This window comes from Notamacropus eugenii, chromosome 4 (genome assembly GCF_028372415.1).
Source record: "Notamacropus eugenii isolate mMacEug1 chromosome 4, mMacEug1.pri_v2, whole genome shotgun sequence".
Lineage (NCBI taxonomy): Eukaryota > Metazoa > Chordata > Mammalia > Diprotodontia > Macropodidae > Notamacropus > Notamacropus eugenii.
In genome coordinates, this window is record NC_092875.1 from 94,003,327 (window position 1) to 94,017,448 (window position 14,122).

At 39.6% G+C, this 14,122-nt stretch overlaps 1 protein-coding gene across 6 annotated transcripts in view; it reads right to left on the minus strand.

The window, feature by feature from the left end:
- Positions 1 to 14,122, minus strand: part of LOC140500393 (maestro heat-like repeat family member 5) — a 193,782-nt gene that overhangs the window by 81,559 nt on the left and 98,101 nt on the right. The window contains exons 31-32 of one of the 6 annotated variants that reach the window (XM_072602920.1): positions 13,128 to 14,031; positions 7,626 to 12,707 (exon numbers count right to left, since the gene is read on the minus strand). The exons of 4 other annotated variants lie outside the window; for them this stretch is intronic. In XM_072602920.1, the coding sequence (XP_072459021.1) occupies positions 13,934 to 14,031 (98 nt within the window). In that variant the 3' untranslated portion in view covers positions 7,626 to 12,707; positions 13,128 to 13,933. Of the gene's footprint in view, positions 1 to 7,625; positions 14,032 to 14,122 lie in introns of those variants that run through there. One more of the 6 variants, XM_072602919.1, reaches the window with a different exon arrangement.

Genomic DNA, 14,122 nt, shown 5'->3' on the forward strand with positions numbered 1-14,122 from the left:
AGGCATGAGGAAACCAGTAGATGACTCACAACCAGACTTGTCCTACCTAAAAGGACCACTTTCTGATTTGAATTTACATGTACCATGGTATAAGGAGAAAAGTCAAAAGCATTTACGTACTGTGTGCCAACCATTGTGCTATGCACTTTACAAATATTATTGCTTTGATTCTCCCAACAACCCTGGGTGCTATTATTACCTTCATTTTGCAGCTGAGGAGACTAAGATGGACGGAGGTTAAGTGACTTGCCTAGAATCACAGAGTTAATAAGTGGCTGAGACATAGCCACAAGTCAAAACAGAAGACTACAACATAGAACAGCTAAGTCACAGAAATGTGAATGTCCTCACTATATCTTTGTTGGATATAAATAGTAGACTTGTTATGTCAATTCACTGAGAATAAGCCATATATTTCTCTTCTGGCCATTTTCCTTTCCTTTTTCCTTTCCTTTCCTTTCCTTTCTTTTCCATATCTGGTCCTTTCCCAAAACCTTAAGCCAACTGCACTCTGAAACTGGGGTGCCAATGGGATGCTCCCTAAGGGCTCTTCTGGACCCTCCTAGTTTTAGAGTGATTATCAATAGTAAGAAGTCAACAACAAACATTAGAAGGAGGTATCTATGCTGAGTCTTGAAAGAAATGAGGAATTCAAAGAGATGGAGGTTAAAAACGTGCCTCCCAGGCATGGGATACATCCAATGCACAGGTACTGAGACAGGAGAGTTGTGAGTCTTGTGCACAGAGTGGGTAGGGAAAGCTGGGAAAGTCAATAAAGGTTGCAAGGGAAGAATACAGAGACAGAATGTTAATATCAGAACCATGGACAGCACCAACCTTAAGGGTATGGGAAGAGAAGCCCACTAAAAAAATGAAAAAACAAAAGACAACCCTGAGACTTAAAAGAACTTAAGTGATTTGCTTATGGTGACCCAGCTAGTAAATGAGGAGCCAGGGTTTGGTCCACAACTTCTTTCTCAAAGGCTAATGATCATTCCATGAGTCACCATCTACAGGTCCCCCATCTAGATGATAAACCATGTGAGAACAGGGACTGTGTCTTTTTGCCATGTCCCACATAATACCTTACACATAACTTCATTCCGAATGTGCAAATGCTGACATGAAACTAGATTAATGATTACAGTTGGAAGAAAGCTTAAAGATTAAGTCACAGCTTAGGTCACCTGCCCATTTTTCAGAAACAAAACCCAAGACTCTTCAAAGGGAAGAAATTTGCCTAGGATCACACAGTGAGTCTGTCGTAAAGTTATGAGTACTATCTAGGTCTCTCCCAATTTTCCAAGCCTGGAGCTCTTTCCTCTGGGTCAAGCCACCTCTCTTAAAATGACTCCGTTTCAATGTTCCTACCTCTACATTGTCCAGGAAGTATTCACTGATGGTCTCTAGTACCATGTCCTGCTGTGTCTTAGCCATGTTGTAGATTTTCCTGGTTACTATTCTCACATGGGAGGTTTCGATATTCCCCAAGTCCCGGAGAAGTTTATAACACATGGCCGAAATGGACAAGACAGGATGGAAAGGAACAGGGTTATGATGCAACATGGGTGAGGATAGCTAGCTGACTCTTGGCATTTGGGTACCTTATCACTGACGCTAATTTAGGTGATCTTCCTTACACTCTCAAAAGTGAGTTTTTGCCTCTCTCTAAGCATGTCCCTTTCTGTCCTTCGATTGTTGAAAATTAATTTTTGTCTTTTTTTAAAAAAATTAAGTGTTATTTTGTCCTCCTTCTCCCCTCCTCTTCCCAAAAAGAAAGAAAGAAAAATACCTCCTAAAAAATATACATAGCAAAGGAAAACAAATTCCCACATTGGTCATGTCTCATTCTGTCCCTTATATCCATGCATTGTTTGGAGATGTTAATTCTATCCATTTTACCCAGCTAAACCATTACTAGGCTTATATCCCTCAAAGACAGAGCAAAAGCACATATCTGTACAAAAATATTACAGGAACACTTTTTGTGACAGCAAAGAACTGGAAAGTAAGAGAGTGCCCCTCACTTGGGGAATGACTAAACAAATTATGACCTATACACATAGTGGGATACTCTTGCACTGTTTTATTGGTAGATTCTTAGAGCTAGCAAGGACCATAGTTTAATGTTCTCCTCTCATAGATGGGAAAATTGATACACAGAGAAATGACTTGTTTGAGGTCACATAATGAGCTAGTGCTGAGACTAGAGCGCAGGTCTTCTGATGCCTAGAACTAAGGGCTCTTTAAACTACACTTTCCTGATTTCCCAGTTCCACATCAGGTTTAGAAGCTAAAACAGCTGTTGTTTACCCAGACCTGTCTGTCTGGTATTCTCTCATTCTTCCACATTTTGAGTGATTGTTCAACCACAGGCTCCCTTTACTATGCTTGGGCCTGTAGGAGGTGCTCAATTCCTGCACACTGTTGAATTGAACCATCATGGGGAAGAGGGTGGGAGAGCACTCTGGGTCCAGTGACCTACCCCCAAAATAACTCAAGACTAGTCACTGACCAATATTCCAGGTAGTATGTCCTAAAGAAATCAGTTTCCTCATTTGTAACAAGGAATGGAACAAAGTTTACATGATCTAATTAACCTTTGCTTAAAGATCAAAGGACAAGCCTGAGAATTAAGACCTCGCACATGGATCCTCTGGCACTTCCTCCTCCTCCCTCATGGGGGCCCTATGGATATGGACCTGTACATTTACAGTGCATGAGTTCAACAGAGAATATAGAAATTTGATTATGGAAATATTATGGTTTTAACACACACACAAAGAACAAATGAGATATCCTATAATAACTATCTTTTTGGCCTCAGAGGACACAAGAGATTTGTACAGGGAAAATGTAAATTTGGGCTCAATGTCGGGAAACAGTTCTCAACAATGAGAGCTCTGCAAAAGTAGAATGGACCATCTGTAGAAGTAGTGGGTTACCTCAGCAGTGCGAGTTTTTAAGCCAATGCTAGGTATGACCTCTTGTCTGGAATAATACAGACATAACATAGAGAGGATTTTTGCTCAGGAATGTGTTGGACCAGAGAGTTTCCCAAAGTGAGCAATACCGCTTCCTGGGGGGCACTGGAATGATCCAAGGGGTAGCCTACAATTGAGGGTGTTGAATAAAAATAAGGGGCAATGGAAGCATTAGGAAAGAAGGGAAGATAAAAAAAATTGAAAAGCCATTTGTTCATGTTTCATCTGTTGTAGAGCTGAGTTAAAGTCATAGTGATTACATTATTTTCCAAATAAACACACAAAATGTAAGTTATAACCAACCACTGGTCAAGTTCCCTGACAGGTAGCAACAAGCAAGTACTGGCAGGTGAACATGTTGCACGCTGTCAGAAAGTCCAGCATGCATTGACAGAAATATGTGGGTGTAATTTCTTGTTTACAGTAAGATTTTATATGGTTACATGATGCAATATTGTTTCATCCAAATTTCAATGCAGAGATCGATTTATAATTAATTATTAAATTTAAGATGCATCATTTGAAATATTCTATATTTTTTGAAATGATATCAATTTTTTAAAAAATTTAATGGGTTAAAGAAAGCAGATTTCCAAGGAATGCTGAGTACTTCCTTTTGAAAAGGGGTCAGTAGACCAAATAAGGTTGGGATGCTCTGGATTGCTAAGGCTCCCCTAGCTGTTACATTCTGTGAAATGTTTCATAGGTGTCAGGTATTATTCTTGTTTTTGTTGTTAATGTTATCATAATCTGTTATTAATAATAATTATTAATAACAGTCAAACACTATGCTTAGCACTTTAGCATTATTATCTCCTTTGGTTCTTACAACATCCCTGGGAGGTAATTGTGACTCTGACAGAGTACCACTTAGCTGCAACTAACTTCAATTCTGGGGATGAAATATAAAGACAAGAAGTTATAAGAATGAAACACGAGTCTCTGTAAAGTCTGGGGATGACAGGCTCAGGCCCTGCTTTGGGAGGTGATTGGAGTTGGAGTAGATGAGAAGACAGATAAGGCTCAAATGTATAAGATCAATTTGTACAGAAGCACCAATACCACAACTCTCCTCTCCCCTTCCTCCTGAGGATACTCTTTAAGGACTTCTTTCTGTCCTTTAAGAATGTTCTAGATTTTCACCTGAATGGAATGCAGAGGAGGTGAATACATAGAGACCTTTTTTGAGGTCTCTTTCAATGCTGAGATTGAGGGTGGGAAAGGCCCAAAAACCTTATCCTGTCTTTGGCTGTGGGCAGGAGGTCTGGGCTTGTCCCTGGTCTCTGGAGCTTGGTATTATGTGTGGCTTTGGCTGCTGCACATACCTCAAGGGGTTTTCATGGTATGTAAGCACTCCCTCGAGGCTGAGGATTCTGGGCAATAGCTTATATAGATTATTGCTAGGATGGAATTTGAAGAAAGTGCTCCAAAATTACTATTGATTAGAGAAATACAAATTAAAACAACTCTGAGGTAACACTCGACACTTATTAGATTGGATAACACGACAGAAAAGTGAAATGACAAATGGAGGGGACGTGGGATATTTGACATACGAATGTACTGTTAGTGAAGTGGTAGACTGATTCAGCCATGTTATAGAACAATTTGGAACTATTTCCAAAGAGTTATAAAACCATGCATATCTTTGACCCAGTAATGCCACTACTAGATCATTATCCCAAAGACATAAAAAGCAAAATGTATCTATATGTATAAAAATATTGATAGTAGCTCTTTGTCTGGTGGTAAATAACTGGAAGTTAAAGGGATGCCAGTCAACTAGGGAATGGTTGAACAGATTGTGGTATATAATAATGTGGGAATACTATTGTGCCATAAGGGTCATTCTCTTTATGAAAGAAATATTGACATGATATCACTTGAGTTTGTTTTGAGTGAGTGAGGGCAGTGCAGCTCACCAGCCTCACTTCTCCTCCAGAGTCACCTGAATCCAGTGACCAGATATTCATCAAGATGACTGGAGATGACCCAGGATGAGGCAATGGGGATTAAGTGACTTGCCGAGGGTCACACAGCAAGTGAGTGTCAAGTGTCTGAGGTGGGATTTCAACTCAGGTCCTCCTGACTCCTACCCTGCTACTCTATCCACTGCACCACCTAGCTGTCCCTTGTATGTGTGTGTGTATATATCTACTTCTATCTTTTCATTTATCAATCTAATCATCTATATATCCATCCATCCATCCATCCACCCATCCACTTATCCATTTATCCATGTGGCGCAGCCGTCTAGCAGGGCCTGAGACACAGCATGGAGAAATGACCAGGGTTAGGAGATACAACATGAATGAATAAGTACGTCCAATGGAAGAGTGAGAGTAGCAAAAAAGAGATCCAGACAAAGAGCTGGGAAAGATTTAAGAATGGAGTTATCACTTTCAGCTGGGCATTTATGTCACTTCAATATCCACAATATTTTTCATATCTTACTTCCAGATTCTATTGACTATTTGGGTTTCTGTCTCCCCTCTTTGAAGATCAGTTGGTGGAGAAGTTTACCAACCAGAGGAAGATTTACCTGTTTCCATCAGACATGCAGAGACAAGGGGGACTGAGTCCTCACAGCAAGAGTCAAAAGAGAATGCCACTCACTTTGTGATGTCTTCTTGCCAAAGCCGAAGAGGATATATTACAAGATGTCACGAATGTCAATGTATGGGGTCGAACAGTTAAGCTTGTCTTATTTTTCACTCAAGAGTTACAAAGACAGATTTAGTTGACTGCGAAGTTCTTCCCGTTTTGTTTGAGTCTGGTTGTTATGACAACACTGATGAGGTTACAGTGAAGACCTTTAAGGTCAAAGAGAATCTTGGGTACTTTGAGCCACATAGTATCTCCCTACTATGTTTGGAGCTTTGTGAGGAACCCCACCATTATGTGTGAGGGTCATTCTCCTCTATCTTCTTTCTATTATGACTGTTCTGTAAAGGTACAGTTAGTGACTTCATTAAACTAGGATCTGCACAATCTATCACCTATATGGGCTTGGGCAAAATATTCTTACTCTCTGAAGCTAATTTGACAAATGAAAATACAGATAGTTCAGAAAAATTCTGTCACCTCTATTTCAGTAATCTAAGAATAAATGGGTATTAGCACCAGTAGTATAACATTTAGAGCCACTTGTGACCAAAAATCTAGAATTCTGTATCCTCTCTCATCCAGTCCTTAGCATGTTCCAGGTGTCTTTTTCTTCCTGTCCTAAAGTCTCCACTCTCCTTTAGATTAGAAAAAAGAAGTGGGAGCTTCGTATCCAACAATCTTTCTGACAACAAAAATAGGAGCACTATTGTTGGGTTCAGGATAAATAAGTTAGGTGCATTTTTCATAGACCAACATGCCTTATACATATATATATATATATACACACTATAATATACTCATATATGTATACATGTGTATCTATATATCTGCGTGTATATATGCATTATCCATGTGTGTGTGTGTGTGTGTTTTTCCTTCATTGCCAAAGAAGACCATACCATCAGAGAAATAATGCCATGACTTCACTGGAGTATGTTTTGAGTGAGTGAGGGCTGTGCAGGTCACCAGCCTCACTTCTCCTCCAGAGCTATCTGAATCTATTGATCAGGATGATGGAAGATGTCAAAGGATGAGGGAATTTGGGTTCAGTGAGTTTTCCAAGGTCACACAGTTAGTGTCAAATGTCTGAGTCAGGATTTGAACTCAGGTCCTCCTGAATCCTGCCCTGGTGCTCTATCCACTGCACCACCTAGCTGCCCCTTGTATGTGTGTATGTATATATCTACATCTATCTTTTTTATTTATCAATCTAATCATCTATCCATCCATCCATCCATCTATCCATCTATCCATGTGGTGTCGCCATCTAGCAGGGCCTGAGACAAAGCATGGAGAAATGATCAGGGTTAGGATATACAAGATGAACGAATAACTACGTCCAATGGAAGTGAGAGTGATAGTTTCAAAAAAACAGATTCAGACAATGTGCTAGGAAAGATTTAAGAATGGAGTGATCACTTTCACCTGGACATCTATGTCTATTTAATATCCTCAACATTTTTCACATCTTATTTCCTCATTCTATTGACTATTGTGGTGTGTCTCTCCCCACTTTGAATATCTGCTTGTTGTATTTAATAACCCTTGTCCACTCAAGAGCTTTGTGAGGAACCAGAGTTGTTTTGCTTTGTTTCTTTTATTTTGAAAATTTTCACATATAATTCATATTTTGAAATTCTTTCAAACATTTTTGGCTCATATCCTTTGACCACTTTTTCATTGAGGACTAGCTTTTGGTCTTATTTATGTTAGTTTTCTATATATCTTTGTAAATCAGACAAATGTGATATTTTAACAATGAATAAGAAAGCAACTGATTTTTGAAAGAAGCCCATGCTAAGGGAAAGAACATTTTAAAAATGGATGTTTAGACATATTTCTATCTTTATGTGATTTTGTTGCCTAAAATGATTTGTTACCAATAAAGTCTATCTGTACACCTAAAAAAATAACATCTTGGAAATGGAATTTTCTAGTCCATTGTTCTTCCAAATGAAGATTTTCAGTGAGTTCTGAACCCATTTGTTGACAATATAAAAATATATCACTTTGCAATTAGTTTGCAAGAATAAGTGATTGACATCGGAAAATTTGAAAATTTGCTGGCCATATTTCAACAATAATCTCTTGTGTAATTGATGAAATAGATTAAAAAATGAGTGTCATGATTTAGTAAGTGAAACCACACATCTTTTTTCTTCCCATTTCTATTTGTCTTTTTTAGATACGATGGTAATTAAAATCAAATATTAAAATAAACTGGACTTTTAAAATAATAAATATATGTTTAATTTATAGATATTAACAAACACATTTTAATACATATATTGAAGGCACATGCCCTAGAATATGGTTCAAGAACAGGGATGCACAATCAAAACCAGGAATTTCTTTAAAATTTTTAGCTTTTTACAATTTTCTATCTTTTTTTAAAGGTTCAATTTGGGTGCCATTTATAACATGAAACTTTTGACTCTTCCAGTTTATACCCTCCTCCTCCTCCTAGAACTTTTTATTTATTTGTATTTTTGTATATCATATGTCCCTTTATGTGTCTCAAAATAGATATTCCTTGGGGTTCAAGTTAGTGCACTGGGGGATTCTGATGGCCCAAAGGGAGGTTGAGGGTTTTAACAGTGAACTCAAGAGTCTGGAAAGCCTGGACTTGGGGGAGGCTAGTAGAGAATAGGGGAGAGATGAGAGAAGCCATCATACTAGGTCAAAGCTAAATTCAAGCCCATTGAGGACAAGTTGATGCACTGGGGGACTCTGATGGCCCAAAGAGAGCTTGACAGTTTTAACAGTGTACCTAAGAGTTTGGAAAGCCTGGACTTGGGGGAGGATAGTAGAGAATAGGGGAGAGATGAGAGACCCATCTTACTAGGTCAAAGTTAAACTCAAGCCCCTTTTGAATGCTGAGAGACTGTGAAAGGCCTGGCCACGTCTACTTTTCTTTCATGATCTCTCAGCACTCACAAGTAAAGAACAACACTCGTTTATTATAATGAAGGTATGGGTTTATATAGTGTATTTACAGGCAAGAAAGCAGGTTTATTCCCATGAGAACATACAAGGTAGCAAGGTTATTCCCATGAGAACATTTTTAGTTTACTACTTACATTTCCTAATCTAGTTCCTCCAGTGCAACAACCTTGGAGAGCACCTACAACTGTTAGGATGTGCTCATTCTTGCATATCAAGAAGTGGGATGGTGAGCCAATTTTCCTGATAATATCAGCCCTCATGTTAGTACAAGTCTCAAGTAAAACCTGGAGAGTACCTCTCATTCCAGACTCAGTCAGTACTGGCTCTCTACATATCTCTACAACTCAGCCTAAACATGGTCATTCACAGTCTTGATAAGAGCACCATAGAGGGGGTCCATATCCATCTATGAAAAGAATAAGAATTGACCTAGCTTTGGCCTTGTTTGTTTTCCAGGACATCTTGTTTACTTAGTCTATCAAGGTAGTTTAACATGTCCTTCTTAGGAAGCAATGGAGCACTGGGAAGGAAATACAAACAGAGTGGGGGAGGAGAGGTCAGAGGTTCCTTTAAACCTAGTTTTTCCTTTAAAATAAAAAAAATGTAGAGTAATTAAAAAAAACTATTTGGGAATAAGTTTTGGGAGACCAGGTAAATGTTGATCTATGAAAAGAATGAGAATTGAGCTAGCTATGGCCTAGTTTGTTCTCCAGGAAATCTTGCTTACTTCGTCTAGAAGGGTAGTTATACCATATCCTTCTTAAGGAGAATGCAGCATTTGAAAGGAAATAGAAACAGAGTGGGGGAAGAGAGGTCAGAGTTTCCTTAGAACCTTGTTTTTCCTTTTAAATAAAAAAAAAGAGAGAGTAATTTAAAAAAACTATTTGGGAGTAAGGATTTGGAGAATGAGTCCATGTCCATCTATGAAAAGAATAAGAATTCAGCTGGATTTGTCCTAGTTTGTTCCCCAGGATGTCTTAGTTACTTCATCTAGCAGGATAGTTATTCCATGTCCTTCATAGGAGGGAAAGAAGTACTGGGAAGGAAATAGAAATAGAGTGGGGGAGGAGAGGTCAGAGGTTCCTTTGAACCTAGTTTTTCCTTCTAAATAAAAAAAAGCAGAGCAATTATACAAAAACCATTTGGGAATAAGGATTGGAGACCGGGTCCATGTCCATCTATGACAAGAATAAGAATTGAGCTAACTTTGGCCTAGTGTGTGCCCCAGGACATCTTGCTCACTTAGTCTAGCAGGGTAGTTATACCATGTACTTCCTAGGAGGGAAAGGAGCATTGGGAAGAAAAGAGAAACAGAGTGGGGGAGGAGAGGTCAGAGGTTCCTTTAAACCTAGTTTTTCCTTTAAAAAAAACTATTTGGGAATAAGGATTGGGACACCTAACATATCAGGAGCCATAACACAGCGAGAGATGTAACATATCCAGAGACCTAACATATCGGGAGATTTAACAAATCCAGAGACCTAAGATATAGGGAGACCTAACATACCGAGAGACCTAATATATCGGGAGATCTAACATATCAAGAGAATTAACATATTGGGAGACCTAACATGTCAAGAGACCTAACATATCGGGAGACTTAACATATTGTGAGACCTTACTAAGTAAGGAGTCAGAATTAAGCTAGCTATGGCCTAGTCTGTTCTCCAGGACATCTTGCTTACTTAGTCTAGCAGGATAATTATACCATGTTCTTATAAGGAGGGAATGGAGCATTGGGAAGTAAATAGAAACAGAGTGGGGGAAGAGAGGTCAGAGGTTCCCTCAAACCTAGTTTTTCATTTTAATTTTTAAAAAAAGCAAGTAATTAAACAAAAAAAAAATGGAAATAAGAATTGGGACACCTAACATATTGGGAAACCTAAGATATCAGGAGGCCTAACATCTTGAGACCTAACATATCCAGAGACCTAACATATCAGGAGACCTAATATATCGAGAGACTTAACATATAGGGAGATATAACATATTGAGAGAATTAACTTATCGAGAGAACTAACATTTCGGGAGACCTAACATGTCGAGAGACCTAACATATTGGGAGACCTAACATTTTAAATTTTTTTATTTATTTATTTTTGATATTTATTTATTTAACTTTTAACATTCATTTTCACAAAATTTTGGGTTCCAAATTTTCTCCCCATTTGTCTCCTCCCCCCATCCCAAAACACTGAGCATTCTAATTGCCCCTATCACCAGTCTGCCCTCTCTTCTATCATCCTTCCCTTCCCTTGTCCCCATCTTCTCTTTTGTCCTGTAGGGCCAGATAACTTTCTATACCCCATTACCTGTATTTCTTATTTCCTAGTAGCAAGAACAGTACTTGACAGTTGTTCCTAAAATTATGAGTTCCAACTTCTCTTCATCCCTCCCTCTCCACCCATTCCCTTTGGGAAGGCAAGCAATTCAATATAGGTCGTATCTGGGTAGTTTTGCAAATGACTTCCATAATAGTCGTGTTGTGTAAGACTAACTATATTTTCCTCCATCCTATCCTGCACCCCATTGCTTCTATTCTCTCTTTTGATCCTGTCCCTCCCCAAGACTGTTGATTTCAAATTGCTCCCTCCTCCCATTGCCCTCCCTTCCATCATCCCCCCCACCCTGCTTATCCCCTTCACCCCCACTTTCCTGTATTGTAAGATAGGTTTTCATACCAAAATGAGTGTGCATTTTATTCCTTCCTTTAGTGGAATGTGATGAGAGTAAACTTCATGTTTTTCTCTCACCTCCCCTCTTTTTCCCTCCACTAAAAAGTCTTTTGCTTGTCTCTTTTATGAGAGATAATTTGCCTCATTCCATTTCTCCCTTTCTCCTCCCAATATATTTCTCTCACTGCTTAATTTCATTTTTTTAAGATATGATCCCAACCTATTCAATTCACTCTGTGCTCTTTGTCTCTGTGTGTACGTGTATGTGTGTGTGTGTGTGTGTGTGTGTGTGTGTGTGTGTGTGTGTGTGTGTAATCCCACCAACTACCCAGATACTGAAAAAAGTTTCAAGAGTTAGAAATATTGTCTTTCCATGTAGGAATGTAAACAGTTCAACTTTAGTAAGTCCCTTATGACTGCTCTTCGCTGTTTACCTTTTCATGCTTCTCTTCATTCTTGTGTTTGAAAGTCAAATTTTCTTTTCAGCTCTGGTCTTTTCATCGAGAATGCTTGAAAGTCCTCTATTTCATTGAAAGACCATTTTTTCCCCTGAAGTATTATACTCAGTTTTTCTGGGTAGGTAATTCTTGGTTTTAGTCCTAGTTCCTTTGACTTCTTGAATATTCTATTCCACGCCCTTCGATCCCTTAATGTAGAAGCTGCTAGATCTTGTGTTATCCTGATTGTATTTCCACAATACTTGAATTGTTTCTTTCTAGCTGCTTGCAATATTTTCTCCTTGACCTGGGAACTCTGGAATTTGGCCACAATGTTCCTAGGAGTTTCTCTTTTTGGATCTCTTTCAGGTGGTGATTGGGGGATTCCTTGAATACTTATTTTGCCCTCTGGTTCTAGAATCTCAGGGCAGTTTTCCTTGATAATTTCATGAAAGATGATGTCTGGGCTCTTTTTTTGATCATGGCTTTCAGGTAGGCCCATAATTTTTAAATTGTCTTTCCTGGATCCATTTTCCAGGTCAGTTGTTTTTCCAATGAGATATTTCACATTATTTTCCATTTTTTCATTCTTTTGGTTTTGTTTTGTAATTTCTTGGTTTCTCATAAAGTCATTAGCCTCCATCTGTTCCATTCTAATTTTGAAAGAACTATTTTCTTCAGTGAGCTCTTGGACCTCCTTTTCCATTTGGCTAATTCTGCTTTTGAAAGCATTTTTCTCTTCATTGGCTTTTTGAACCTCATTTGCCAATTGAGTAAGCCTATTTTTCAAGGTGTTATTTTCTTCAGCATTTTTTTTGGGTCTCCTTTAGCAAGGTGTTGACCTGCTTTTCATGCTTTTCTTGCATCTCTCTCATCTCTCTTTCCAGTTTTTCCTCCACCTCTCTACCTTGATTTTCAAAATCCTTTTTGAGCTCTTCCATGGCCTGAGCCCATTGAATATTTATTCTGGATGTCTGGGATATAGAAGCCTTAACTTCTGTGTCTTTCCCTGATGGTAAGCCTTGTTCTTCCTCATCAGAAAGGATGGGAGTAGATATCTGTTCACCAAGAAAGTAACTTCCTATGGTTTTATATTTTTCCCCTTTTCTGGGCATTTCCCCAGCTGGTGACTTGACTTCTGAGTGTCCTCTCCACACCCACCTTGCCTCCAGTTCTGCCCAGCCAGTGCTTAGGGTCTGAGATTCAAATGCTGCTTCCCAGCTTCAGGGCTTTGGGTGGGGGCAGGGCTGCTATACAGTGTGAGATTAAGTTCACGTGCTCAGGTGGGAGCAGGACCACCTCATGGGGCTCAGTTCCCTCAAGAGGTTTATGTGGAGACCTTGAACTATGGATCCCAGCTCCTGCCTGCTCTGGGAGCCCCTGTCTGCTGCTGTCTCCACTGCTGCCTCCCGAGGGGGCCTGAGTTATGGGGACACCCCAATCTCCTCTTGGCCATCCAAAGAGACTCTCTCACCCACCTTTAGTGCCCATGGGTGGAGGGACCTGTGCAGCTGCTAGAGATTCCATCCCAGAAGCCTGCTCGGATCTGCTCCCCTCTGTGCTGTGCGGCCAAGGCAGGGCTGGGTTCTGCTCCGGGTCCAGGGCATGATGAATCTTTGGTGTCAGTTTTTCAGGTCCCTGTGGAACAGAAATCTCCTCCACTCCGTTGTTCTGTGGCCTCTGCTGCTCCAGAATTTGTTGGGAGTTCTTCTTTACAGTTATTTTATGGGCTCTGGGTTTGGAGGTAGCATATGTGTACCTTTCTACTCTGCCATCTTGGCTCCTCCCCTCGGGAGACCTAACATATCGAGAGACCTAACATATTGGGAGACCTAACATATTGAGCGACGTAAAATATTGGGAGACCTAACATACTGAGAGACCTGATCTATGAAAGGAATAAGTATTGAGCTAGCTTTGACCTAGTTTGTTCTCCAGCACATCTTGCTTACTTAGTCTAGCAGGGTATTTATACCATGTCCTTCTTAGGAGGGAAAGGAGCATTGGGAAGTAAATAGAAACAGAATGGGGGAGGAGATGTCAGAGGTTCCTTTGAACCTAGTTTTTCCTTTTAAATCAAAAAAAAAAACCAGATCAATTAAAAACAATTTGGAAATAGGGATTGGGAGATTTAACATATTGGGAGACCTAACATATTGAGAGACCTAACATATTGGAAGACCTAACATATTAGGAGACCTATCATATTGAGAGACTTAACATATTCGGAGACCTAACTTCTAGAGGCAGGAGGAGGGTCTTATGGGAGAGGCAAGGTATTAGATCACTTCATCCTTTTGGATATTTCATCGAGGTGGTTGAGGTATATGGTGGCAAAGTCCCCGATGATCTGATCCGGATCTTGCTTTAGTTTTTCCAGACCTCAAAGAGAGGAAAGCCCAGTGAGAGTTTTCCTGCCTTTGCCTTTACCCAGGGACCCACCCAAGCCATTTCCATGATCCTGGGCCCTGGA